Source organism: Rousettus aegyptiacus, unplaced genomic scaffold, assembly GCF_014176215.1.
Source record: "Rousettus aegyptiacus isolate mRouAeg1 unplaced genomic scaffold, mRouAeg1.p scaffold_m13_p_7, whole genome shotgun sequence".
Lineage (NCBI taxonomy): Eukaryota > Metazoa > Chordata > Mammalia > Chiroptera > Pteropodidae > Rousettus > Rousettus aegyptiacus.
The window spans coordinates 71267209-71294867 of NW_023416310.1; the positions used below are offsets into that span (position 1 = coordinate 71267209).

At 64.6% G+C, this 27659-nt stretch overlaps 1 protein-coding gene across 1 annotated transcript in view; it reads left to right on the forward strand.

Moving 5' to 3' along the window:
- Window positions 1–27659, forward strand: part of SDK1 (sidekick cell adhesion molecule 1) — a 308508-nt gene that overhangs the window by 197157 nt on the left and 83692 nt on the right. The window contains exons 10-17 of the mRNA XM_036225179.1: window positions 1439–1555; window positions 2638–2805; window positions 4474–4576; window positions 6512–6688; window positions 11848–11984; window positions 16835–16982; window positions 17875–18015; window positions 22273–22454. Of these exons, the coding sequence (XP_036081072.1) occupies window positions 1439–1555; window positions 2638–2805; window positions 4474–4576; window positions 6512–6688; window positions 11848–11984; window positions 16835–16982; window positions 17875–18015; window positions 22273–22454 (1173 nt within the window). The remainder of the gene's footprint in view (window positions 1–1438; window positions 1556–2637; window positions 2806–4473; window positions 4577–6511; window positions 6689–11847; window positions 11985–16834; window positions 16983–17874; window positions 18016–22272; window positions 22455–27659) is intronic.

The window sequence follows — 27659 nt, forward strand, 5'->3', positions numbered from 1 at the left end:
CCGAGCATGGACGCTGCCAGCTCGTGAGTGCCCCCAAACACAGAGGTGGGGAAAACCTCCCGTTTTCCTGGACAGAGCCGCAAGGACGACTGAGTTAAGAGCTCACTCCTAATTGTCTCCTTCTGATCCTTTTTCCATTTTTTAAAGCATTCTCGATTGTAGTTTTATTGAACGGTTAGACTCCTTTTGTAAGTAACAAAGACTTGAGCGCCGCTCTGAATGACGAGGTAAAAGTCAAGGTTTTCACTTTATCTGTGGGTTTTCTTCTTAGTCTCCCGCAGCTGTAGGGTTGTCCTTCTAACACGAAGGAGAGCCGAGCGGCCGCAGACTCACCTTTCCTTGGCCCTTCGGGAGGCAAAACGCCGACTTCCCCGGGGCGGGAGCCTTTCGAGAAAGCAAATCAGTGTCAGGATGCTGCGGCCGGTGGCTGGCAGCCGGGACCTTCGCAGAGATCTGCGCATATGTTGCGGTGAACTAGGGGTCACTGCCTTGAACCTGACCCGGGGGTCAAATTTATCCTCTGCTTTGGCACATGGGAAACCTGTATTGCTCCACACAGAAACATCATCCTGGTACTTAAGCCGGAGGCTGGTGGGTTCGGATCAGTTAGAATTACTTAGAGCACACCTGGCCATCGTGGGCCGGACTGGGAGGGAGAAGGGGCCGGCAACTCTGTAAAAGGCGCAAAGTAAATCATTCCAGCTTCGAGGGGTGCGGGCTCAGCTGCAGACAGCGCCAGGCTGGGTGTGGCCCGCGGGGTGAGCGGCCGACCCCACGCGCCGCTGAGAGGCCTGGGGCGCGTTGCTTAATTTCTCGCCCTCGGTTTTATCGTCGAAACGGGTCCAGCCCAGCCCAGCTCACAGGGTTCTGGCGAGATCAGACTGGAAATTTAAATGGAAGCGCTGCTTCAGCTGGTTGCCATGACAACTGGAGTGCACAGATAAATAAATGATGGTGTGTAAGTGCAGAGTTTAGCAAAGGACTCTTTTCCAGTTAAAATGCCCTTAATGAAAGGAAAAAAGGATGTGTAAAACAATGTTCATTCATTCCGCAAACGTGTATTGACCATCTGGGTCAGGCCCTCTGGGTCCATCGGGCTCAGGGACGGAGCCCCGAGGAGGACAGGCGAGGTGGTCACGCTGCCAGGACCGAGGGCCGCCAGGGAGGGGGGTGACGTGGGGACAGAGCAGCTCGGCTGGGGACAGTGGGGTGACGGCCCTGCAGCGGGCCAGGCCGCGGGGCGGGGGAGCTGCTCCGGGCGTCAGGGAGGGCTTCTCTGGGCCGGGGCTGGAGCCGAGACCTGGAGGTAAAGAGAAGCCTGTAGTGCAAACTCGTGGGGGACACACGCGTCCCAGGCTGGGGGACGGGGTGCTGCATGCACCCTGGAGGGACCGGCGAGGCCCGGCGCGCTGAGCATCGCTCCAACTCCTCTGCCTAGACGTTGCGCCTGCGTTTACCCGGCTTCCGGCAGACACCACGGTCACGGACGGGACGACGGCCGTTCTGCGGTGCGAGGCGTCCGGGGCCCCCAAGCCCGCCATCACCTGGAGGAGAGGTGCGTAGCGCCGGCCGGGCTGCCGCCCGCCCCCCACTCCCGATCGCTCGCCCAACGAGACGAGGCCGCGGCCCGCAGAGCACCTGCCAGGTGCCGGGGCGGAGGTCGGGGTGGGCACAGGATGGGCCCCGGCGGCTTCACGGGCCGACGGTCCTGTCAGTTCTGCAGGCACTTGAAGCACGACGGCCCCCTCCTCTGCCCCCGCCCCCCGCCCCCCACAGGCACCTCCGGCCTGCGGGGTCCCTGACGGCACGCAGGGCAGGCTTCGGAGCCGCCCCGCCAGGGCCCAGCTCCCGCTGTGCCACAGAGGCCCTCTTCCCGGGAGCGTTCGAAATGACGGATCACATCTTCGTTTTCTGCAGAAAGAGCCGTCTAGCACAGCCCCGTGGGCGCCCTCCCCAGCGGGAGGCATGTCCGTCACGTCCCGGCTCCGGGGCTCCCACGGCCTGTGCACGAGCAGCCGCTCGGTCGACCCCGGTGCAGTGGGCTCCACGTGGGGCTGCAGGGACCTGGGCCCTTCCCGCCTCGTGTCCGCCCACCAGCGAGGACTGCCGTGGACCGCCGTGACACACTTGCTGTCGTGTGCCACGCGGATTGGCTGGGCCATACCTGGGTGGGACTTGGGAACTTCTGTCCTTCGCGCAGGTGGCCTCTCGACTCTCACAGGCGTAACCCCGACTTAGAAACATCGAGACCTGGGAACCTGCAGACGGCCGAGAAGGAGGGGTTCTTTCATTCAGACCCTTCCTTCCTCCCTTTCCTGACTGAGAATGTGTCAGAGCTTAGTATGACACGTTCCCAGTGCACGCCAGCATGAAGAACACTCAAAGCCAGTCACCCAGAAACAGCGGGCCTGGACACGGGCCGCAGGCCGTGCGGCCGAGCCCCTCGGTGCTCACAGGACAGGGAGGAAGTGCTGGGCTCTCGCCGGGAGCGGCGCTGAGGGTCACCGGTGACGGGTGCGCGTCGAGCTCCCACTTCATTCTGGCGTCTCCTCCGGCGCGCCTGCTTGTGGCTCTGAGCACGGCCCCTCCCAAGCTCGCGTCACGGGTCTGACACCCCGTCTCCTCTGCTCTCCCCAGGAACCCGCGTCCTGGCCAGCGGCTCCGTGCGGATTCCCAGGTTCATGCTGCTGGAGTCGGGGGGTCTGCAGATAAGCCCCGTCTCCGTCCAGGACGCTGGCGACTACACCTGCTACGCCGCCAACGCCGAGGGGGCCCTGAACGCGTCCGCCACGCTCACCGTGTGGAGTAAGGGCCGCCGCCCCGGGGCCCCGCCCGACTCGCGCTCTGGGCACCGCGTCCTGTGCCTGGGGATGTCACCGTGCCCCGGAACCTCTAATTCAGTCAGGAGAGAACGATTCTCTTTGTAACTAATTTACAGAAATCTGTTAAGTGATTGATATTTCAGTTTCAAAAAGAATAATTAGGAAGTGTTCTCCAAGGTTTAAAGGGGGGGTTTCGGGAGGGAGAAAAGGCTGACGTTTCAAGGTCAGTAGAGCAGGCATATCGTCCCCAAGTAGCTCGAATGACAAGGCCGAGCGAGGCCACGTCAATCTCCACGTGAGAAAAGCAGGCGGGAGCTGCCGTCCGGAGAAAGCGCGTGGTTCCGAGGCGTCGGGATCATCAGCCGGGCCCAGCATGGGCTGCGTGATGTTTGCTGGGCATGCGCCTCGGCTAAGGGCCCTTTACTGCCCAAGCGTCTGCCTCTCCTCGTTGTATCTACGAGATGCGTTTCCGAAATGCAGAACGAGTCGTTTTCCAGAACGTGAGGGTCGGTTACCGAGCCCCGCCCCACCCCCAGATCCGCTTGCCAGCGTGCCCCCCGAAACACCCACGCCCGCGTTCCCAAAGGCCATTGTGCAAAAGGCAGAAGATTGCTCACTGACAGAGCTACGTAAACGGCCCATGCGAGGACAGAGAGTTCTGACTCGCACGAGTCAGTGACGTGCCACAGTCCCTGAGAGGAAAACCGCCCCGTGCTTCATTTCACATCCCTATACCGTTTTCCATGGCGCGGCTGGCGTCCGCTTCGGTAAGGGACCCTCCCTGACGCGCCATGGTGCCAAGCGTGCCGCGAGTTTAGGCGATGCCTCAAACCCCCGCGGCGTCAAGGGCCGAAAAGGAGGTTACATGTCCCTAAAACCTAACTGTGTTTAAGAGCCCGTGACAGACTGGTGTCTGCGTCTCTGTGGGTCATTCACCTCCCACGCGCGAGCGCACGGCTCGCAGACATCATTCCAATACCGCCAGCGCCCGGTCCGGCGGGGCCCGGACCCCGGTCCGCCGATCCCATGGCCCGGGCTCTGTTCTCGGGGCCAGCGGGGAGTCCGCCTCAGAGGGGCGCAGTGGGGAGCCACGCCACGTGGCGGTCGTGGAGTGCGGTGTGGCCGCCGGCTTGGGCGGAGAGGCACCCGGCCCCGCTCCTTACCAGCCTGGTGGCGCCCGGCCAGCCGTTGCGTTCCTGAGGCGCAGTGTCGACTCCCGAAAGCAGGGAGTGGAGACCCCGCGACCCCCACGCGGCCGTCGCGAGGAGTAACTGAAACGGGAGGAGGCGGCGGCTGCGTGGTGCCGGGCGGAGAGCAGGGGGCAGCTGCACGGCACTCGTCCTGGGCGGGAGCCGAGGCTCTGAGCCTGCGGACCGTGAGGGACGTGTGCGTGTGCGTGGGACGCTCCCTTCTCGTCTCTTCCGGAGCGTTTGGGGGCCCGGGGGGGACCCGAGGGGGCCGAGGCTTGGCTTCTGGCTGCGGCGGGAAGACTCGCCGCCCCCTCGACGCCTCTGGGTGCTGCCGTTTACGTGCGTTTTGCCAAGAGAAGAGGAATCTGGGAGCTTTCGACGCCAGGCGGGCAGTCCACTGCCCCGAGGGAAGGACGCGCAAGCCCGTGGTTTGGTCTGAGTCGCAACTTGTGTCTTTTCAGATCGGACGTCCATCGTCACCCCTCCCGAGGACCGCGTGGTGATCAAGGGGACCACGGCCACGCTGCCGTGCGGAGCCACTCACGACCCCCGCGTCTCTGTCCGGTCAGCTCTCCCGGCGGCTCGTTAGCAGTCTGCGGGCTCGCGGCGCGGGGCGGGGCGAGACGGGAGGATTTCGGGAGCTCTGATTCCGGCCCCAGACCCCTGATCGCGGCGCCTACGGTCGAGGGCTCCACCGTTAATCACACGAATCCCATTTTCCACTCCAGCCTTATGTATTATTTACAGTGAGCTGCGTGCCACTTCGAGCCTGCCGTGCAGCTTGTCACGATTTCTCTGCCGAGGTTAATACACTGTCTGTAAAGCGTGCATGTCAGAGGCTGATACTTAAGGAAAGGAAAATCCGGAGGGATCGAACGGGGTTTCACAGTGTTTACGCTGGGCTGTGCCAGACTTGAGAGGGGTTTTCTCCACTCCAAGGACGGTTCCACCGGGGGGCAGGGCGCAGGGGCCACCTACCTGCACACGGGACGAGGGCGTCCACGGCCGTCTAAAGCAGGTGCAAAGAGGGGTGCCAGACGGCTCACTAAGGGAGTTGCAGCACCCCGTCTTTGTCTGAGCTCCCGCGGGGAAGGCAGCGATGGACAGCGTGACACCCCCGGTCCGTGCACGGCGCAGGCGCGGCAGCCGCGCCCCAGACACGCACCGCCGTCCGCGTGGTGGGCAGCGCTCAGGCTCCACCTTGACGATAAACCTAGAACGCACTGTCACCCTGCCGGTCGCTGTCCGGCTCAGCCCCGCGGCATACGGTCGCCCCACGGGCAGAATCAGGGTGCCATGCCCCCCGCTTCCTGGGAACTTTCAGCCCGAGCGGAGGAGATGGCGTTTGACCTACAGCATTAACAGGATTCGGAGACCACCCCAGTTCCTCGCTCTTCCTGGCCAGGTGTCTGGCAAATCTTCGTGCCTCCCTCCACCTGGCCCCCTGCAGCTCCCCGGAGCTTGAAACCCAAGTCTGGTTCAGTGACGAGAATGTCGAATGCCACACAGACAAAACTGACCAGTCCACTACCGAGGGGGCCTGGAGGCTGTCCTAGACATAGTGGCCCGCCTGGGAAGAATCCCTGGTTCCCAGGCCACTGGGGAGTACGACCTGATGAGGTCGGACTCTCGCCACCCTCAGCGCTGCCCGCACCCCTCAGACAGACCTGGGCCTCCCTCCCAAGGAGGACGTAGCGTGCTTACTCTTGGGGCACCCCTCTGGGTTTCTCTGCCCAGGATGCATCGGGCCCTAAGCGATAATCACAGCCGAATCCCGGCCCTGAAACGAGCGATCTCTTGGTTTCCTCCGTGTGGGTCAGGTCCTGTCCTGTCTCGGGGTAATTTCAGATAAATAGTCTAACGGTGCCTGTGCTCTGGGCACAGGAAGCCTTTAAAGAGCACGGCACACTTTCAAAACGCAAGCACCTCGCTTTGGAGCGGGGCACAAGCCCTTCCGCCCCACCAGGCAGGCTTTTCGTTGATTCCGCTATTTGAAAAGAAAAGTGTGCAGAAACTCTCATAAGTAAGATTAAACAAGAAAGAAATATAGTTTTAAGGACGATGTGCCCGAATGGCTTAATGTTAAGAAAACATGTTTCTGGGATGTGATGTGTTTTTGTTTCGTTTCATTTTTTCAGGAATTGGGTAATTCCGCTCTGAGTTTTTTTTTTTTTTAAACGATCACTGCCTCCTACCCCAGCAACAGCCTTGCGCTCGGGAACATCCATGGGCTGCGGGCTCAGTGGTACAGGGCGGGCGAGGCTCGGAACCCGGAGGCCCAGACAAATGTTCCCAGGTCCCGTCTTCTGTTTCTACCTCAGGACCTGTCTTTGTGTGACGACCAAGATGCCTGGTCTTTTCCCTTTTCTCCCTTTTTTTTTTTACGTGTAATCCACAGTTCCGTGGTGGTTGGCACACCCACGAGGCGGGCGGTTGCTCCTTTTCGGCAGACGGGGTCCGCGGCCGGGGGCCTAACTCGAGACTCTGCTTGGCCCGCAGCTACGTGTGGAAGAAGGACAACGTGGTCCTCACGCCGTCGAGCAGCTCCAGGGCCGTGGTGGAGAAGGACGGGTCCCTGCTCATCAGCCAGACGTGGTCGGGGGACATCGGCGACTACACCTGCGAGGTCCTTTCCGAGGGAGGGAACGACTCCAGGGCCGCCCGGCTGGAAGTGATGTGAGTGCCGCGGCTGTCCCCGTTGTCCCCGTCAGCGCCTCCCGGAAGCCGGTCGGGCCCCTCCGAGCGACTGTCGTCAGCACACGGGGAGCCCGCATCGCCCCAAGCCAGCAGGCGGGGCGCTGCCTCGCGCCTCACAGGCGCGTGCTTGCTGCGGGTTCGACCTCGGTGAGGCGGTTTGGGGACTGGCTTTCGTCCTCGTCGTCCCTTCTTATCATACCCCCCCCCCACCGAGTGGCACCGCATTGTCACACGCTCTCGACCACGCTGCGTGTAAGTGGAGTCCGCGTGGCCGTCTCGGGCCATCAGAACTCCCGGTCGGTGGGAGACGCCGGCTCAGCCCACGATGACGATGGCGCGCAGGCCACTCAGTGCCGGCCGCCTCGCACGGCCAGCCGGCGCTTCCCGTTAGGTCCTGAGGAGTCCCGCAGGCAGCTGCCCGTCACCGCTGACCTGGGCCTTCCCGGGGGAGCCCAGGGCCTGGGGGAGCCTCCCCCTCCGTGTTTACGCCTCTTCCTGCGACTCCCCCGTCCACGGCCAGGGAGCCGGGCCGCCCGCCGACACGCTTCATTTTTCTGACGCGTTTGCTCTCTGGAATTGCCGTCCCCCACGACGCTCCCGCACACGCGTGCGCACAAGCAGCGCCTGGCCGCGAACGCGCAGAGCGGGGCGGTGCCAGCGCAGCGGCCGTCGGGGGGGGGGGGGGCGTTTCTCGCCAGGCTCCGCCACCTCCCTCCACGAGGGGTTCACAGACAAAACTCATCCCCTAGGGGGAGAACCTGACTCTGCGTGCGAGGCAGCGCCCGCGCGTCACTGAGGCCCTGGGTTCCGGCCGAGGGGGCCGAAGGCGAAAGGAGCGAGTGCAGGGGGCGGGGGGCGGGGGGCACGTGCGTCCGCGTCCGGCCCGGGCCGCGAGCAGCTGGGCGGTCGCCGGCTTCCTGCCCACCCTGCTGGGCGTCGCGGGTCTGCGGTGCGTCTCAGGCCTGCTGCTGTCCCTCGGCGCCTGGCAGGGCCTGTCCCGCCCCCCGTGATCTCTGCAGGGTGACCCCGGTGCTCTGCAGAGGTGAGTCACTTGGGGAGCAGAGGCCGCCCTAGTCAGCCACGAAGCGGCAGGTCCCGCAGCCTTGGGGTGAGCTGGGGGTCTTGGCACTACGGCCACTCGGCCGCTCTGCGAGGTGCGTGGACGTGCTGGGCTCCCCCCCCACCTCTGGCCGTGGGCCCCGCTGACCTAGGGCGCTGTGCGCCCTCCTGTGCCCTGCTAGTCCCGTGTGGGGCGCCTCAGCCGTCCGCCGCCACCTCCGCCTGTAGGACCTGCTCATCCGCCCTTCAGGACTCAGCCACAGGGCCACTTCCTGCCCTCGGGTCGCCGGGCTGTGCCACGGAGCTTCCCGGCCCTGCCCGGGGCCTCCTCCGTCAGCCTTGACCGCGCAGGGCGGAAGCGAGGCTGTTCGCAGCTCCCTCCCCGCTGAAGTGGAGGCGCCTGCCGGGCCGCTCTGCAGTGCTGTCTCGGGCCCGACAGCAATGGGGACACCACGGGCCCCCAGTGAACACACGGCGTGCTTGACTGCGTGAGGGCGTGAGCGAGCGCGGGGGCCACGAGCCCGTGGCGACCCTTCCCCCAGGTCCACGCACGCCCTTCCGCTCCCTCCCCCGGGAGCTGACAAACCGGTCAGGGCATCGGGGCTCGCGGCGCAGAGCCGGGGCGCCCAGCACCCCACCCAGCCCTGCTCGGCGCCGCCCAGGCCCCCCCCCCCCCCGCCTCCGGCCACGGCTCAGGGCGGCGGTCTGCCTGTCTCCTGGTCTTGATAACATGAGAGCCTGTGACCAGCGAAGCCACGTGAGCTGCCGCGCTGCTCGCGTCCGAGCTGCCCCTGAGGACCCCGGGTCGTCCGTCGAGTCAGAAGCGCTGCCGCTCTAAAGGCCCCGTCAGCAGGAGCCGCGGCCGAGCTTCCACACCCGGCTTCTCGCTCCGCACGATTTTATGTGCGCTGATTTACATATCTTCCCTACTATTTGCTTATTTGATTTCCTCTAAGCGAAAAACATTTTTCAGCAAGTGTTGCTGTATCTACAAAATAATAGGCTTTCTGCACTGGGAAAACACCTCAGCTCTAAATATAGAAATATTTGCAGCTTCGTGATTCAAACCAATTTGGGGACGACTGGCTACAAAACTGATCTGCAAGACAGGTGCTCCTGGGAACAGCTGGCGTAACGAACACTCCACCGGCCCAGTCTGCGGGGGCCGGGAGGGCGGCCGGTCAGGGCACAGGCGTCTCCAGTGCCCAGTGGGTCCTGACTCCGCGACCCCCGCGGTGACAGCGGTAATGGCCGTCACCGCAGCTCACGACTGCAGGGAGTTTCGTGCTTCTCGGAGAACTTTCAAAATGAGCTCAGCGGCGTTTTTGTGATTTACTCAGATGACAAAAGAAAAAAAAAACGAAAAGAGAGGAAATCTCACCCTGCAGAAGCGACCGAGAGGCACTCAGGGCAAACAGCATCCTTCAGAAGCGCGGAGCCTCCCCCGCCGCCCACTCGAGGGAGCAGCTACTTGGTTAGACACAGAAACTCGGAGCCCGCAGGGGGAGCGTTCAGAGCCGTGCGGCACCTCGGCACCCTCTGCCCGCGAGCCCGGCCGGCGTCCCCTCGCACCCAGGACGGGGCGGGAAGAGCCACTGCCGGGCCGCAGGCCTCGCCAACCGGCGGCTCGCCCCTCGCTCCCCAGCCTCGCGGGCCCTGCCGGGACCCGGCACGGCGCCGCGTGCTGGGCAGGGCGCTCGCGAGGCCGCGGCCTGGAGCCCCGCCGAGGGAGGACGCCCCTCGGGCTGCCCGGGAGGCTCCGCTCTCCCGCTCGTCCCGCGTGGTCGTCACCACAGCCCGCGACCGCCGGGCGCCAGGCCTGTCCGCCTGCCGCTGAGCCCTGCACCCCGGGAGCAGGGCCGGGCGCCCGCAGACGTCTGGGGGTGCCCCACACCACGTCCGGTTGGCGTGGGTTTGTGTGTCGGCGCCGCAGGGGAGGACTACTTTGAGGGGTCTGCCCTCGTGCCCCCCAAGGGGAGAGGCTCAGGCGCAGACGACCTGCAATGCCCCCCGCAAGCCGCCAGCACACAGGTGGGCGGAACCGGTCGCCGGTCCTGTCAGTCATGCTGGTGCCCCGTGGGAAGGGGCCGGTGCTGGGTGGACACCGCACCCCCGAAGCTTCTTGCTGTTCTGAGCACCCCAGAGGGACCGGTCGCCAGTCACGTGAAGACCCAGTCGGCGTCGCGTCTGCTGTCGGAGACCCAGCCCTGTGGACCGGTTTCCAGGACCGACTCGAACGCTCGGACTCCAAGGCGGCAAAGGGTCCTCACAGCAAAGTCGCTCGTGACAAAGCCGCAAGGAGCGAACGGTTTAACACTGCTTCTCGAGGACCGTCCGGCGCGTCCTCGTCATCCTCAGAGCGAAGGCCAAGGAGGTGGCTTTGACCGGGTCATCGTCTGTGCATCAGAGGGTCAACGCTTTTACAGAAGGACGCTCCCGGGACCCTCCCCAGCCAGAGCCGTGGCCCCTGCAGCCGCCGTTCTGCCGGTAACTCTCCCGAGCCTCCTTCAAGCTGCTTTTCTGAGACGCGCCGGCTGGACCGCGCCCTGCTCCACACGGCCTGTGTTGTCGCGGTGGGCTGGCGGCGGCTCCGCTCGTCCCGGGAGGCTCAGAGCGGCTCGGCACTGCCCTTCACCCTGTCACCCTCTCCATCTCTCACACGCCGCCCTGTCAGCCTGTCACTGTCTGAGTCCCTCTGCTGACCGTTCATCTCCTGTCAGCGTTGGCAGAGGGGCGCCGAGACGCAATCTATTCCTGGTAGATCAGATTCTCCGAAATGGGCTCGGAATACATTAAAGCCTCATTCATCAGGTGCTGATGGCTTAGTCAATATTTCACAAAGCCTAATTTTCCAGATAACCGAAACTTATCACGTAAAGAAGCGGGCGATGTTTCCAGCGTGCGTTAACCAGTTCCCTGCATTGTGAACCACGTCACGCCGAACCCAGAGACTAGTGGGTCTTCATGTGCCGTGGAGGCCGGGACTAGGAAAAGGTCTAAGCGTCCTTCTGGTTCGGGGCCCTGCGACGTGCGCCGAGTCCGCACTCGGTGTCGGGCCCTCGCCGTGGGCGGGACCCTGCTCCAGTGGAGTGGCGTCCGCTGGGCGGCCGCAGCAGAGGTGCGCGGTTTCTGGACGCACCGCGGGCAGCCTCACCTCCCAAGTGGTTAAGTCGTTCCCTTTTTCCAGGCTTTCTTCAAAATCTGCCTTCGCCCGTCCATCTGGCTGCCGGTTTTGTGCCGGCTCGTAGCCGCCCTGTGGCCTCCTCGTCGGGGGCCTCTGAGCTGCTGGGGGGAGAGAACTCAGAAGCCCTGTGTTCCAGGCCACGTCCTGAGCAGGAGGCAGCTGGCTCTGAGGACGGGGGGCGCGTGCCCGAGTGTGCCCGAGCGCTTAGGAGCCGGCATCGGCACGGGGGAGGAGCCCAGCCGGGACCCCTAGATAAGCAGCGGTGACCGGGCCGGTCTGCAGCACTGCGGCCCCAGGGCGGGGTCCGCTCGCTGGTCAGGCCGGGCATCCGAGCGCCTGCATCCCCGTCACCAGGACGCTTTCCAGGGAGCTGCCCTCGGGGTCATGACCCGCGGTGGCACCCCGGAACCTCCCCTCCGCCCGCCGCCCGCCCACCCGCCAGGCTTGCGCGGGGACACTTTGGCCCGAAACCCCGAACGGCTGGTGTCAGAGACGTCCGCGTTAGACCGTGTTTTCCAGGCCCTGCCCTGTGCGCTCACTGCGCTTCCACGAGCAGCTTCTAGTGACAGATCAGAATCATCGACCAAGTTTCCTCAGTTAAATCCTGTACCACTTGGGAACCGGCCCGCGCCGCCCGAGCCCGGCTGCAGCCACCGGCTGCGTCGGTGCCGCCGGGGACGCGGCGGCGAGTCGGCCACGGCGGGAAAACGGCGCGGCGTGAACGCCGGGGCGTGTGGTGCCATCGACGCGGGGGGGGGGGGGGGGCGGCCAGCGTCCTGCGGACGTGTGTCCCGCGAGCGTCGCACCCCGGGACCGTGCGGGGCAGGCGCCGGCTGAGCGTGACTTCTCTGTGCGCTTGTCTTTCCTCTCTCCCTCCCGCGCCCGCGCCCCCCAGAGAGCTGCCGCACCCGCCGCAGAACCTCCTGGCCAGCCTGAGCCCGCCCCGCAGCCACGCCGTGACGCTGTCCTGGGTCCGGCCCTTCGACGGGAACAGCCCGGTGCTGCACTACATCGTGGAGCTGTCTGAAAACAGTGAGTCGCGGGCCGCGCTGGCGGCCTGGGCGCGGGCAGCTCGCCCCCGTGCCCCCGGCTCAGGCCCAGACCGGCCCCGAAAACGCCGCGCAGCGTCACGGGGTCTCGGACGGCGAGCAGCCTGGCTTTGGGGAGAGGAAAGGTGGGAAGCCACAGGGGACAGGAGGGCCCGGCGGAGGGGCCTGGAAGTGGGGCCCAAGCTCCCCGGGGCGCCCTGCACACAGGCTGCCCCGAGCAGGGAGCCGGCTGCCGCGGCGTCTCCGGGGCGACCTCCGAAACAGGTTCGTAGCGCTCCCGCTGGGGGCCGGTGCGAGGCGCCGGCAGCTTCGGCATCTCCGGCTGTGTCCTCGGGTGCGGCCACGGGGCTGAGGCTCGCGGGGCTGAGGCTCCCGGGCCCTTTCCGCCCTCCGCCCTCTCTGCTGCCCCCCGCCCCCCTCGGATCTCCTCCTCGGGAGCCTCGTGCCCCCCATGATTTCGCGGGGCGCCTCACTCTCCGATGCCTTTGCTCAGAGCCCCAGGGGCGGCATGGAACCCAGGCCCCGCCGTCCTGCCTGCCCCTCCGGCGGCGCTGGCCAGCCTTCCTCACACGCTGCGCCCTCACCTCGCCGGCTGCCCGTCGGCACCCTGGGTGACGCCGTGCCACCCGGGCCCGAAGCCCGGGACAGCCCGCCTCCTTTCTCGCGCTCCGCAACCCCACGCGCACGCCCAGTGCGTCCGCGGCCCCGTCGGCCTGTGTCCTAGGACGTCGCTGCAGTCGGCCCCCCCCACCCCCAGCCCCCCCCACACCCCCGCCCTCAGCCCCCCCCCCACCCCCCCGCCCCTGGCCCCCATCACCTCCCACGAGCACATTGCAGCAGCCTGTTTGGTTCTCTTGCAAGCCGTTTCTACACAGCGAAAACTCCGATCTTCTTAGAACATGGTTGGACCGTCCCCAGCCACCGCAAACTCCGCAGGCCTGGAACAAACCCACGTCCTCAGCCTCGTGCGGCCGCGCCGGGCCCCGGGCCGCGCGGCTCTGTGCCCGGCATGCGCCGGCCCCACGGTTTCCCGCGGCTCCCTGCGGGCCAGCCCTCCACCCCGGAGCCCATGCCCTCGCCCGCCGCGCCCCCAGGGCTGGTGTCCTTCATGGCCACCCAGCCCTCCTCGGAGAGGCTCCTGGGCACGCCAGCCCGGCGTACCCGCGTCCCACCTCCCGATGCTCCGGACCCCACCGGGGCTCCCTCGGGCAGTGCCAAGCCGGACCCCGGGCAGCCGGGCTCACACGGCGGCCCACGTCTCGGGGCTCACGTCTCGGGGCCCACGTCTCGGGGCTCGCGTCTCGGGGCCCGCGTCTCGGGCCCGCGTCTCGGGGCTCACGTCTCGGGCCCGCGTCCCGTCCCGTCCCAGTGCGACTCTGTCCGTGCGAGGCCCTGCTCCGGGACAGCGGGGAGTGGTGCCCCCTCAGCGGCCCCTCCGCCCGACGGAAGTCCGCGGCCGTCGCTGGCGCGTCCACTCCCGCGGGCAGAGGCTCTGCTCCGGCTCTCCCCGGCCCGCGCCGGCCCTGTGCATCCCCGCCGCGCTCCTCGTGTGTCTCCGCGAGGCATCGCTCGTTCCCGGCTCTGTGCGTCCGGGGATTCCACCCCCGTCCCCGCGGCCTCTCCTGCCCCCGCCGCCGCCTCTGCGGGCGCTGTCTCCGGCCACCCAGTGCCCAGTGGTCCGCGGTCCGAGGCACACGCGCGTCTGTGACACACGCGCGTGCCCACGGTGCTCGGCCCTCACCTCCCCTGCTGCGACCCGTCTCCGTCCCCCTGCATTTCTGTCACGGCCTTAGGGTTTCTTCTGTCTTTCGTGACAAGTGTTGTTTCAATTTGTCTTTACCTTTAATTTCCGTGTGTTACTCGTAGGCATACTGAAGTGTTTGACTTTTATGTGATTAAACATATCGATATTTCCCTTCACGATTTCTGTTATTACTTTTGTATTTGGATGTTCAACACCGTCAAGCGTGAAAGGCGTAGTCCTATAAGTTTCCATCTTGTTTTCAAAGCCTTGACTTTTAATACGTTTAACTGTTTGCTTCGTCTGGGACTTAGATGTATTAACTATTTTGGCATGTGACTTTTTCTTTTTTCCAAACGACCCCCATTTTGACAACAAGATTTGTTAACTCATCCACTGACTTTTGGATCTTTCCTCTTTTATGCATTTAGAGGGCCTGTTTACGTAAAAGTCCGCGTGGTGTTTATCTGGTCCCTGGAGCCGTCTTGTTCTCCTACCAGTTTCAGAGTGTTTTAATTGCTCCGGTTCTAGAAGGTGTTTTAGTAACGAGTAAGGCCCGTCCTCTCTCCGTTCCGTGTTTTATTAACTGTCACCTGTTTGCTCGTCCGGAAAAGAGGCAGAATTATTTTGGCAGGTTTCGAACACAGTCGGATTGGCTTAGATCGCGCCACACCTGCCGTCAGCTTCATGAGAACCGACTCCGCGGCAATTTTCCATCCAGAACGCGACGCGCATCTCCGTGTCTGGCGCCATTTCTTCGTGTTGCTCAGCGGAGGTTTCAGGTTCCTACCCAGAGTCTCCACGCCTTTTTTTTTTTTCCCTTATTCCTGCTGGAAAGAGGATTTTCTCCCACGCCGTCTCCTCACGAGCTGTTGTCGTTGCGATGTGGGGAAGGAAGTGTCGCCGTTTAGATGTTCGTTTTCTGGAAGCTTTTCATCGCCCCTCGTAGATACTCTAACGACCTTCCAGCTGATCTCAGCGTTCAAGGCAGACAATCCCGTCCTCTCCAAACAATAAAAATGTATCACTTTCTTCCTTTTTTTAAAAAAAAGATCTTACTGGGGTAGTCAAAATAATTCGGGCTGCTTCCACTTTCTGGCTGCTGTGAGTGATGCTGCTGAGAACGGGGGTGCAGACAGCTCTGTGAGACCCCGATATCGGTTCCTCGGGTATGCATTCTGAAGAGGACTCCGGATCACGTGGCAGCTCCATTTCTCGGCTTTGGGGACCGTCGCGCCGTTCTCCACGTGGCTGCACCGTTGCTCACGCCCGCCAACGGTGCCCGCGGGGTCCGACTTCTCTGCGTCCTCGCCGACACCTGCTGTTCCCTGCTTTTCTCACGGGAGCACAGTGGCTCTCGCGGTGGCTTTGATGTGGCCCCCACCTTGACGGAGAAGCTCAAACAAAATCGAACAGCCGTCAGCGGAGACGCCCACGGCCCACGCTGGCCTGCACTTCCGCTGCGTGTCCGCTGCCCTCAGAACGAGACCTGTGTTCCCCCTGAAGCTGGACGCACAGGGCGAGGCTCGCCCCCACCAGACGCGCCCGTCTGCCCCTCGTCCCCGCCCGCCCCGCAGACAGCCGCCTCTCTCCAGTCAGGTTGCCGGCTTAGCTCGCCGCGAGCTGTTTGGTGCTGCTGGGAGGCCTCGCTCTCCCGAGGTGGAGAGAGATGCCGGCGTGGGCTTCTCCGCGGTGAGTCGGGGCGCACAGGGAGGGCGCGTGCTCAGCGGTAGATCACCCTCGTCACTGGAAACCCAGCGCCAAGCACACTGAAATGCCCAGCTGGCCGTGAGGACCGCGTGCCCAGAAAGCCATTTTTGGAAGCAGCTTTATTTGAAATAATTACAAAGGTTCAGCGTTTGCGGTCCAGCTGGCGGTGTCGCTGCAGAGCATGGCACCCCGCGTCGAGGACGCCGCCGACAAGCTCCGGCTGGGTGCCGGGCATCTGCGACAGGGCCGCGGCACTCGCCTCGGACAGCTCGATTCACTCCGGAGCAGAGTGCGGCTGCTTCTCGGTGACCCGAGAGGGACCGCAGTGTGTTTGTGGTGACCTCCCAGGCGCGTCCTGTGAGTCGGCACAGTTCGGGCTCCAGGCGTCCACAGCAGTGGCCATGACGGGGGAGGGGGGGGAGGTGCGTGCACCTGGCACTGTCTGCCATCCGGGCATCGCCCAGCTCCTGGAAACCGTGTGTCACCCCTGCCCAGCGTCCCCAGTGCGGGTGAAAGGGATTCTTTCCACCTCTTCCAAGGAACGAGACAGGAAGGCTGATCCCCACAGGAGCCATTCCGCCACATTTGACTTCCCCGATACCTTGAAATGCTGGTCGGGCGTCAGGGCCGCTCTGCATGGGCACCGGCGGAGGGCACACAGCCCGGGCCGTGCCTCCAGGGCACCATGCTGCGACGGCCGGGCCGGAAGGTGTGCTCAAGCTAACACTGCAGAAACCATCACGCGAAGGTGCCGGAGCCTCGCGGGCAGGGACCCGTGTGCCTGGCGGTCGCTCGCGCACACCTGCCGGGGGCCTGGCGGGAAGACGCTCCGGACTCCCCGTGGATCGTGGATCCCGTTGCGTCTTTCGCCAGCCGGAGCCGCTTGGGGTGTGGCGGGGTGCGCACGTAGAGGGGCTGCGGGAGGCACATCCCCTCTGTCTCTACCATGCTGCTCGGTTCCTCCTGTATTAAAGTGTTAACGAACGTGGTTTTTATTTATCACTCAGGCACGTGCAGCCCCCTTTTCTGGGAGACAGATCTGCAGTCTGCCTCCCCACGTGGGCTCACAGGGAGCCGTTCTTGTTGCTTGGGGAACGCAGGAGAGAGGGACGTTTTGGTTCCGTTCAAAGCGCCACGTGCAGGCAGAGCGAACCCCTTGCCGGGGGCCGTGCGGGGTGACGGGAGGCGCAGGGCGGGGGGCGGGACTCCGGGCGCCTCACCAGGCTCGCCGGCCCCTGGCCGCGTGGGTGGCGGTGACCTCGGCCCCGATGCCCGCTGGCGGGGCACGCGCTCAGGCCCCGGGGCCCTCGCGGTGAGCGGGCCCGCTTGTCGCCGCCCCGGCACGTGCGCGCACGGCCCGACTTGCCTGCTCCTCCTTTCAGACTCGCCGTGGAAGGTGCATCTGCCCAGCGTTGGCCCCGAGATGACAGGCGTCACCGTGCGCGGCCTGACTCCAGCCCGCACCTACCAGTTCAGGGTGTGTGCCGTGAACCAGGTGGGCAAGGGCCAGTACAGCGCGGAGACGAGCAGGTGAGTGGGCGCCCGCCGCGGCGTGGGGGCGGGGGGCACGCAGCAGCCTGGCGTCCGCGGGCGGAAGCCGACCGGGGCCGCGGCCTCCGGCCCTCGGCGGCAGCGCACAGACGCGGCGGGGGGTGCTGTGCCGAGGAGACACACCCGGGCCAGCCGGGCGTCCCCGCTGCTCCGGGGCAGCCGCGTGCGCTTCCGTGGCGCTCGGCCCCTGTTGGCCTGAGTCGCGCCTGACCGCGGCACTGCGGAGCTCTGCGGGTCCGAAGCCCTCCGCCCACCCCCTGCCGGCCGGAGGGAGCGGGGCCGCCACCCGCACAGGCGAGCCCCGGGCAGGGGCCGTGAGGGGCGCGGGGGGCACGGCACTGTCTCCGCGACGGCGTCACGCGCCCCAGCGGGCTCGGCGCTCGCCCGTCACGCGGGCGGCCATTGCGGACGCGCGTGCGGAGGTGGCGCGGGAAGCGTCGTCCGGTCTGGACGTGCCCTGCCCCCCAGCCCGAGCTCGCGCTGGTCACGGCGCGTGCCGGGGGAGCTCTAAGCGACCGCCTTCACCCGCGGGGGCTGGCGTGGGAAATACTCGCGGCGCCGAGGGGAGCAGTTGGAGGCGTCTCCAGCCGGGGGCCCGCGAGGCTTGCCGCCCGCGCCGACGGAGGGCCGGGGCCGTGCAGGCAGGGGACGGCGCTGCCTCGGTCTCCCTGTCGCCCGCTTAGCTGACCTTCCGCGGCGTCGAGCGCTGTCACTGTCTCACGCAGGTCCCTTCAGTCTGGTCAGCGGTGTGTTTCGCTCTGTCCGCCGCTCGGTTTTAGCGAGTGGCTGGGCTCGTGGCCCCGCGAGACGGAACGCAGAGGCGCTCCTTCGCGGGGCGCTCACCTCCCTCCCTTCCCGCCTCCGTTCTCAGGTTGATGCTGCCCGAAGAGCCGCCCAGCGCGCCCCCGAAGAACATAGTGGCCAGCGGGCGCACCAACCAGTCCATCATGGTCCAGTGGCAGCCGCCCCCAGAGACGGAGCACAACGGGGCGCTGCGCGGCTACGTCCTCAGGCAAGTGGCCCCCACGGGCCGGCTGCAGGCGGTCGTGACGTCGGTCGTTATACAGAGTCGCAGACTCAGGTGCTCACAGGAGCCCGACAGTAGTCAGGAGACTCCTCCAGCTGTGAGACGCGGGGGTGGAGGGCACCGTGGCGGGGGCGGGGAGGCCGGGGTGGGCATGGCGGAGCCGGGGCCCACGTGGGGGGCGCCGGGGCAGGGCGGGGAGGCCAGGGCAGGGCGGGGGGGGGGTGCTGGGGCCGGGGCGGGTGCCGAGGCCCCCCGCGGAGGCGCAGGCGCGGCCGCCTGGCCCCGGGCGCCTGCACGCGCAGCCGTGACGCACACACGAGGCCCCGTGTCAGCGGCCGCATCTGGGCAGAGGAGCGGAGGCAGCGCCCCGGGCCGGAGCGAGATGCTCTGCGCGCGGCGACCCTCCCGTTCCATCCGCGGTTTCGCCCGGTCGCCCGGGGCGTGCGTTACTAAACACAGTGCTTCTTGATGAATAATAATGCAGTGGATTTAATTATTAGCTTGTTCCTACCATGCCACAGGCTACCAGGTCTTCTAGCATTTCTAAGAAATTTTAGAGTCTAGCCTTTTATGTGCAATCTCCCAGTTTTTAAATGTTGGCCAGGAAATCCGTAGACTTGGAAAAACGGGGAAGGCCAGGTTCACACATCAGTGGGCCGGACGCGGCCCGGGAGTGCCCCGTTTGCTGCCTCCGCCTCGCGGGGTCCGTTGGGCCGTTGAGAACCCGGAGGACCGTGTCAGACGCGGCCGCGTTTGAGGGAAGAAATCTCCTTTGCCAAAACCACTGCTAATTTTAAAATTGCACCGCGTGTGGTAATTGCGGTGGTTCGTTGACGCAAGCGAGGATTAAAAGCGAAGCGGCGTTAGAGGCGCGTGACTGTCTCTCCCCCAGGCGGTCGCGTGGCCGCCGGCGTTTGTGTGGCTGGGACTCTGACTCCCTCGCCAGCCTCATGGGGCAAGAGGCGTGGGCGTCCACTACGGTGGCCCCTGAATGCCTCGCCCGTGCCCGATGACCCTGGGTAAACGGAGGCCTCGCGTGGGCCTCGCGGTCTCGCGGGCAGACGTGCGAGGTCGCGGACGTGCAGCTGCTTTAACCCCGTCGCCCTCGCGCATGGCGCACGGCCCGATCCCGGCCTGTGCCCTCGCGATCGTCGCCGACCTTAGTACGGGTTCACGGGCATGCCGCCGACATCCGCCTGCGACCAAGTCACGCCCTCGTCGAGTCCTTCCTCCGGCGTGTGAACGACCCCTCTGCGTACACCAGACCGCCATCTGCCCGAGGTGGCTTCAATGCAGCCGTCCCTCGGGGTGCCTGGAGGGGCCCCGGGCCTCTGCGCCCCAACCGCCCTTCCCCTTGCGAAGACGGGTGAGGAGGCTGCAGCCTGTCCCCCGACGGCAGTGGACACTGCGGTGTCACTCCCGCTCACGCGGGCAGGAGAGTCAGTTCCCAGCCCCCTCGGGAAAGCAGCCTGGTGCAGCCCGCCGCCCGGAGGCCATGGCTCCGCCGTGTGCTCCCTGGTCAGCCGTCGCTCTCGTCCCGTGCTCATCGGCTAAGGAACTGGCCCGGCCCTCCCGGCCCAGCCCGCACGCGCTCGTGACCTCGGCCGCCTGTCCCTTCTGAGCCCGCAGAGGGGACCTGCCTTAAGCGCCCGCGGCCACGCAAGGGCTTAGAGTCACCCTCAGAGCCGGCTCGGGCCGCAGCTCAGTCCCAGGCCCCACCACGGCGAGGCCCGCCCGGGACTGCACGCTCCTGCTCCGGGGGTCACGGATTTTCCGGGACAGGAGCAGCAGAGTCGAGTGCTGGGACCGAGGGCGTCTGCGTCCGCAGGGGCTGGAACCAAGAAAGCCCTGAAAGGAGGTGCAGGACCCCGGGCCTGCGAACGTCAGAGCTTCCGGGCAGTGGTGACAGTGCCCAGATGCGTCTGCCCCGACACGTGTCTGCATTTCCTCGTCTGCAGCCGGCTCCGTGTGCAGGCGCGTACCCGGCCGGGCTCCAGGCTGGGCCCACGGAGGAGGGGGACGAAGCAGCCACCCAGGCTCGGGCCGGAAGAGGCCGGTAGGGTGCCCGCTGCTCCGTAACGAACCCTCGATGGTGATGGGCAGGGCGTTCCTTGCCAGGAGCATGAGGGTTTTGTCCTCTGTAAACACCTTCCTGTCATTTCCGCATGAAAGAGCACCTCGTTCTGTCTGAGGCCGTCTCCCGGGCAACGCAGCCCTCCAGTCGGCGCGCAGTGCCCTGCACTTCCGTTAACAGTCGTGACCTTTCCAGACAAACTCGACGGCTCCAGGAGCATCCTGAGCCGCAGGTGGGGGTGGCCAGCCTGCTGCCGCGCGGAGGGCCGCCCATTTCCCAGACACCGATCCCGCGGTGGATTTTGCACGGCCAAGTCATCGCACAACCCACCTGCAGAAGAGAGTGGCCCACGGTGTCCTGCGGCTCGCCCTCTCGTAGCCGGACGCAGCACCGAGGGGGTGGAGCGGGAGAAGGGACGCATGTGCTGGCCGCCCAGCTCGTGCGTCCTCCCGCCAGCCGGCGCCGCCCACGCCGAGGCCCTCGCTGCCCCGAGCACGTGCCCTGCGACGGGTCCCCGCAAGGCGGCTCTCTGAGCGCCGTGCGCAGCGGGTGCCGCGCCGGGTGCCGGGGACCCCAGGCCCTGCCCTCCTGGGGTCCCCGCGGCTGCGGAGCCGGTGCCTCCCGTCTTCCAAGCGGCTCCTCGTCTCTGCCCCATTTATGCCAAAAGCCCACGAGTTGTACGTGGGGAGCTTCGGGAGAAAGGTCTGGCTCCTGGCTCGCCCCCCGCCAGCACCTCCTCCCGCCGGCCCCTCCTGAAAGGTCCCCGGGCCCCATAAAGGAACTCAACTCCCGCCGCGAGACCCGCCTTCACGCGCTCGTGCGGGGAGCTCAGTGAAGGGACCCGAACTCACGAGGGACCGGGAGGTCGATGGAAAGGACGCAAAGCCGTGGCCCGACACACCGAGCGCGGAACGACACCGATGTCCTGGGACCGCCCGCTGGGCCAGCCGCGCCTGCACGCTGCCTGCCCCGGCCGTGCCCCTTCCTGTCGACCGGGCCTTGTCGAGGACGAGCGGCCAGCTGCGAGAGGGGCGAGAGGCTGCTCAGGAAAGCCCAACGTCACGAGGCGCCTTTCGCTGCCGTCCCCGTACGTCCTCAGCACGTTTGCAGCCGGCTTTCTCTTAGAGCTGTTTCCCATTGAGGGCCTGAGTTTGGGGGCTTCTTCTCTGTTCTAAGGGCGGGCGGCTCCAGGACAGCGCAGGTAGCTGACCGGGACTCTGCAGCGCCCCCAGCGGCTCGCGCGGGGACGAGCCCGCAGGCCCCGGCTGCCCCCAGGAGCCCGGGGGCGTCGGCTGCCACTCCGGCTCCGAGCCCTCAGTCTGTCCTCTCGCCTACTTATCTTACGAAGCCATGTCTTCCCGAGGCGAGAACCACTTCTTGGCTAGAATGTAGATGATTTGGAAGCTGCGAGGTGACCGAGGAAATGGCTCCCGCCGCGCCCGCCCCTCGCTCTGCCCGGGGCAGCTGATTAACGTCTGCAGATGAAGTCACGGCACAACATTCGCCACTCAGGACAACGCTGCGAAGGCCTTTCTCAGTGCAAACAGCGATTTCCTGATTTATGCAGCTGCTAAGACCAGAGTCCTCTGCGTCGCTTTTTAAAACAAACACGACCTTAAACTTCCGCCGCTCGCACACTGTAGAGCCTCGCGCACACCCGCTCTCCGAGGTCCCCTGGAAGGCGGCTCATGCCCAGCGTGGGACCAGGGCTTCAGGAGCACGAACGCCTTCCGCGGCCACGCGCTCCGGCCGTGGGACCTGCCTGAACAAACCTGGGCCTCCCAGTTAGAAGCGGGGCGGGGGCTCCGTCCACGGAGGCGGCAGGTGACGGGCGGCGCTCCCCACGCCTCGGGGCCGCTCAGAGCCGCACCCCGAGGGACACAGGCCTGTGCCACGTTCCCGCCCACCCCGCACAAGCCTCGCGCCCCGAGCCGGCGTGTGTCCTTGACCGTTGGCGCCGTTCGGATTCGGCGCCGTTTTGCGTAGCGCTCGTCGTCATGGCGGGGCAGGGGGCGCTTTTCGTGGCGGTCGCGTCCGGAGGCCGCGTTTCTGGGGCGACCTCTTGGCCTCGCATGTGATTATTTTCCTCCACTTTGCTCTGCCCGCGTGGCAGAAGCGCAGGGAAAGCCCGCGTGCGGCTCAGGTGCCTTCTCCACGGTCCGCTGCAGGTACCGCCTGGCCGGCCTGCCCGGAGAGCACCAGCAGAGAAACATCACCAGCCCGGAGGTCAACTACTGCCTGGTGACGGAGCTGATCATCTGGACACAGTACGAGATCCAGGTGGCGGCCTACAACGGCGCGGGCCTGGGCGTCTTCAGCAGGGCAGTGACGGAGTACACCTTGCAGGGAGGTAAGCCGGCACTCGGACTCTGCTGGGGAGCGGGATCTGCAAAGTTTGATCGGAACGAGGTAGAAACAAAAATAGAGGATTCGATCCTCTCAGGCGGCTGTCCCCAACCTTCGTGGCACCAGGGCCCTGGGCTCCTGTGAGCATCTAGCGCCTGAGGATCCGAGGCGGAGCTGAGGCGGTGGCGATGGCGCTGGGGGCGGCTGCAGATGCAGATGGAGCTTCGCCCGCCCGCCCGCCGCTCACCTGCCGTGCGGCCCGGCTCCTCACAGGACACTGACCGGTACCATCGGCGGCCTGGGGGTTGGGGACCCCCACAGTAGGGGCCTGTTAGAAGGAGTCTGTCAGTGTTTAACTTAACCTCCCCATCAATTCCGAATGCGCCGGAGGCGGCAGAAGGCAGTGGTGGCACCGTTACCGCGGACAGGAAGTGTGCGCCGCGCCCTTTGACCTGTCCTCGCGGCTCTGACGGGCCCTGTGGCCTGGGTTGGTTCTCCGTGGCATCGCGCTGTGCTCCTCCGCATCTTGGGAGCCGTACGTGATGCTGCAGATGCCTTCAGAGGGAGAGAGGGAGCGATCACTTAGCGCTTTGTTTCGAGCGATGCGATGTGACGATTGGTAATGGAATTTTCCACTTGGTGCTTTTTGGGGGGGGTGGGGTTCTTTTTTAGTTATAGAAGCAAACAATTTTCTAGACCTATAAAAGAATCTCTCCCCCGGAAAATGGCCAGGCAGGACGTCACCGAGCCAGTGGCCTCACGCCCCGCGTCAGCGCCTAAGACCCAGCCCGGCACTCTGAGGCTCCCTGCCCTGCAGCGTCAGGTGCCCGCTGTTTCCTGGGGGGCTGGCCTCGGCCCCGGGAACAGCGGGCCCGTGAAACACCCCCCACGTCCGCGTCTCGCTGCTGGAGCGCTTAGTAACAGACAGAGCCCCCCGCCACGGGCGTGTGTGCCGGGGCCGGCCGCGTCCGGCCCAGGGGGGCGTTTTCCCCGCGAAACCCAAAGCCCCCCCACGCCCTCCCCGACTCCAGGTGCCATTTCATTTGCTCAGGCGTTTTTACTGCTGCCAGGCCTCGACCTTTACAACGATAAGGTTTCTAACTGCCCACTTCTCTCCTCAAATCATGCCTGAGACCTAACGATCCTTCATATTACACGCTGATATTATCATCCCTTATTGATTGGCTGTCTGCTGTCATCCCAGAGTTCATAAATCCTCCTCTATAAATTAAATGCAGTCAGTCTGCTTTACAGCAACTGGCAGAAATATTTAAAATGCGAAACGACCAGGAGGGACTTGCTCGTCCACGAGTAATTCGTAATTACTCATCAGAACATGAAAATGCCCGAAAACCTGGACAATTAACGTTTGCGTTAATTAGTCTATTTAATGAAGCAACAATAAATTTGGAAACAGTGCATGGCGAAGGCTGCTGTCACGGGGCCGGTGCCGCCGTGAACGCTCCGAGCAGCCGCCGGGCGCCCGGCCGCACCGGAACGCCAAGGGCTTGGAGGCATCGGAGCTCAGCGCCGGGGAGCGTCACAGAGTTAGAGCTGGGGGCGGCCCGATCAGGACGCTGCGTGAGGGACAGGGACCCACCTGGGGCGAGCAGGCCAGGCGGGGGTGGGGGCGGGAGGCGATATGGCCACAGTGACCCCAGAGACGCACCTGTTAGGCCGGCAGCGAGGCCGGCACGGGGGGCGTGTTGGGGGGCGTGTTCAACCTTCAGAACAGCCCCGGAACAGCCTTCGCAACGACCTGTTCGATGAGTCAGGGGACCCTGAGGGCACACGTCCCATCCCGGAGTCCCCGTGAGAACAGGGACGCGCCAGCCCCTCCCCCGGTGGCTCGCGTCCCGCAGGGTAAACGGGGCTGGTTTTGTCTGCAGTCACTTGCGCGTGAAGAACCGACTTAGCAAGCTCGAATTCAGCCGGCCAAAGCCACGTGGCGGGCACGCGGCAGAACCCGTCCTCCAAGCCGAGACCCTGCTCTGTGGGCCACGTGAGCAGCCAGCCTGTCCGGACGCCCTGTGCGGGGCTGGGGGTGCGCGCAGTCCAGATGCCCTGTGGGGGCCGGGGGGCGCTGTCCCGATGCCTTGTGGGGGGCCAGGGAGGCGGGGGGGTGGCCCATGCCCCGCGACGAGCCAGCAGAGGCTAGCGAGCGCCTCTTTCTCAAACGCATCCATGAACATGGAGAAGTTGGTTTTCCTATAAAGGGTCCAAAGACAAATCGTAGCATAAATCATCGTTCCGAGCACACCAAGGTTTTAATTTTTTTTCCGGTTTTATTTTTTTATCGTTTTTCTTCTCGTAACAGGTATTTTTGTGCTACGATGATTTATTCTGGTTTCAGAACATTGCCTTCTAATGAAAGAGAAATATTTCATATTTTAAAAGAAGTGGAAAAAACATTTGGTTATCCACATTTCTAAAACATTAGTAAAAGCTCCTAAGTGTTCGCTTGGGCTTTGAAAGGCTTTCCGGAGTAAGGATTACAGATGAACACTCTGTTTGCAAGCTCCATTCTTATCTCCTCTTGGGAAATTCTCGATGTGGCATAAATGACATTGCACAAAAGATTTGTTTCTCAGTCCTTAAGACTTTCTAGACCTCAGGCTGTGCCTACAGAACAGGGTAGCGTTCCCGATTCTCCCAGCGTCACCGAAAACACGAAGAGCTGCACGAGACGCCGTGGCCTGTCCCGTCAGGTCTGGGCTTCTTCATCTGGCCTTCCAGGCTCTCCGGGGGGGACGCGGTCGGCGACCCGGCGTGTTGGAGGGAGCCGCCGTCTCCCCGTCGCCGCCCCGCGCTGCGCACTCACCCCCTCCTCCCGTCACCGCCCGGCCGGCCCGTGCCACGGGCATCCCTGGGTCTGCTCGCCGGGAAACGCGGACGTCCGGGAGCAACTCACTGCCCCCAGGTCACGTCGCTGGAAGGTGCTGAGACGCATGCTGCCTCTCAGTCACCACACACAGAACACACACAACACGTCCAGCACACAGGAAACACAGCACACACGCATGCTACACACAACACAACACACATACTACATACACACAACACGCACACACACGCCACGTGCATAACGCAGGTACTACACACACACACACAGCGTGCGCACACGCGCACACGCACACACACAGCCCCGGAACGAGCGTCCGCGGCACCGTCGTCCGCATGGTATGTGCTCTTCTTTGATGTTTTCTGTTCTGTGCCATCGTTTTATTCGTCGACAACTGCCGGCTGCGACCGCTGACGCGGTTTCCTGGTCCTCGGGGACAGTGTGACCTGCACTTTGAAAAGCGCCGGATTGGAGCAGCGCAAGGCATGTGGTTTCGCTGACCTTCCGCCCTGTTTGGAAAAAGCCTCCGTGGCCTGGAGGGCACATCGGTCGGGGTCAAAGGCTTCCCAGGGGAGCCCGCACCACAGCCAGCCATCAGGGCCAAGCAGGGGTCGCCGGGGACGCGAGCAGGGGCAGCGGGCCTCGGCACGGAGCTGGGATTTGGGGCTGGAAGAAGTGGCGTGGTCCCAGCACCTGCATCCATCTGTGCAGCTGAGCTCGTGAGAGACGAGGGGTCCCCGGGCTGGGCGTGCCCTTTAGCTGCCACTAGAAGACACAGGAGAAATCGAGCCGGTGTGAAGTTGCTGGGACCAGCATGCGGCTTTGTGACGTGCAGACTGGCCTTCCCTCCAAGCCTGGGGACAGCGCGGAGGCAGGAGCCGAGTCAGATCTGTATTTACGTCTGCGCCGCCCAGTGCAGGCACCGTGCCCGACGCGCAGACAAAGCGTCAAGAGACGTCCGATTAAAGACAGACGCCTGGTCCCATTCCGCTTCCCAGAGCCCTGCTTCCTGGTGCCCGCCTTCCCCCCCACCATGCCCCTTCGTCTCGGGAGCGCCGCGGAAAAGCCGGCGTCTGCTGGCTCCGCCCCATGCTCAGTACCTCCCGGGCCTGCCACGGCCCAGTGCACTCTCCTCCACCCCCGACAACTGCGGATTGGGGAAAGCGAGTTCAGGAAGGGACACACGAAACTTTGTGTTAGTCTCTTCTCTTATACGGGCCATTAAAAAAAAATTGAGCTTCTTTGTGCAAGATTTGACATCCTAACAATGCATTAGAATGTTGAACACAGCGAGAATAATCAGCCGTATTGAAACCACAAGAACCGCGTAACAGCACGACCGCACGGCCGTGGCCTGTAGCAGTCCAGGACCATTGCTAACGCGGCACGCATCGTGCGCAGCCCCGGAGCGCTGCGTGGGGAGCTCACACGCCGTGATCCGGAAGGCACGCGCCCCGGCTCCGTGGGACCGCGATCCGGAGGGCGCGTGCCCTGACTCTGTGGGACCACCTGGAGAAGCCGCAGGCCTTGGATAGACACTTACTTCATCGCTAGTATTCGAAGTCGTTTACTTGGAGGACACTGGAAAACGGAGTATGCGACCGTGGCTAAGATGTAAAGGCCCAGGCGCCCCCTCTCAGAGCCGAGACGCTGCTGGGGGCCACCAGCTGCAGCCCCATCCCCGCAGAGGAAATGCGAGCGGGAATGAGGGGACCTTGCTCGGCGGGGTGGGCCCTGAGTGGTCGCCGCAAGGCTGCCCACCAACCAGGAGGACTCGCATCGCCCTTGAGGGCGGTGGCAGCTGAAACGGGGTCGTGATAAGACGCGAGGCGCACGGTTCGTGGGCGACGGTCGTGCTCCTCGGTGAGTACAGCCGGCTGTTAGAATTCAGACGCTTGGCTGTACGACGCGCCGCGATGTCGCTCCGCACTGAGTCGAGCTGGTTTTGCAGCCTCGTCGGCGGCTACTTCGTGTCTCTGGGTGGGTCTTGCAGCGGGTGCAGACGTCAGTCACCTTCCTACTGCAGGGGCCCGAGTCCCCATGTCGGCCCGTCCCGCGAGAGGCCGTGAATTTCCCTGCCGGCCCTTCACAGTGTCATTTTATTGATTTCATTTGACAAGTTGCAAATCTCCGAAACGTCGGAGAGCTCCACGGCCGGCCCGGGTTTCTTTTGATGAGTCACTGTTTCAGGCGGATTCGGCCTTTTCACGTAGACTGGAGGGAAGAGGAACCGCAACACCAGCCTAGCACGTACCTGGAGAGGTTGCGGATGAGCCTGCAGCATCCACATTATGCTGCGCCAGCACTTGGACGAAATACCAGAAGCAAACACGGCTCGCACCTCTCCTTGCAGCCGCAGGGAACAGT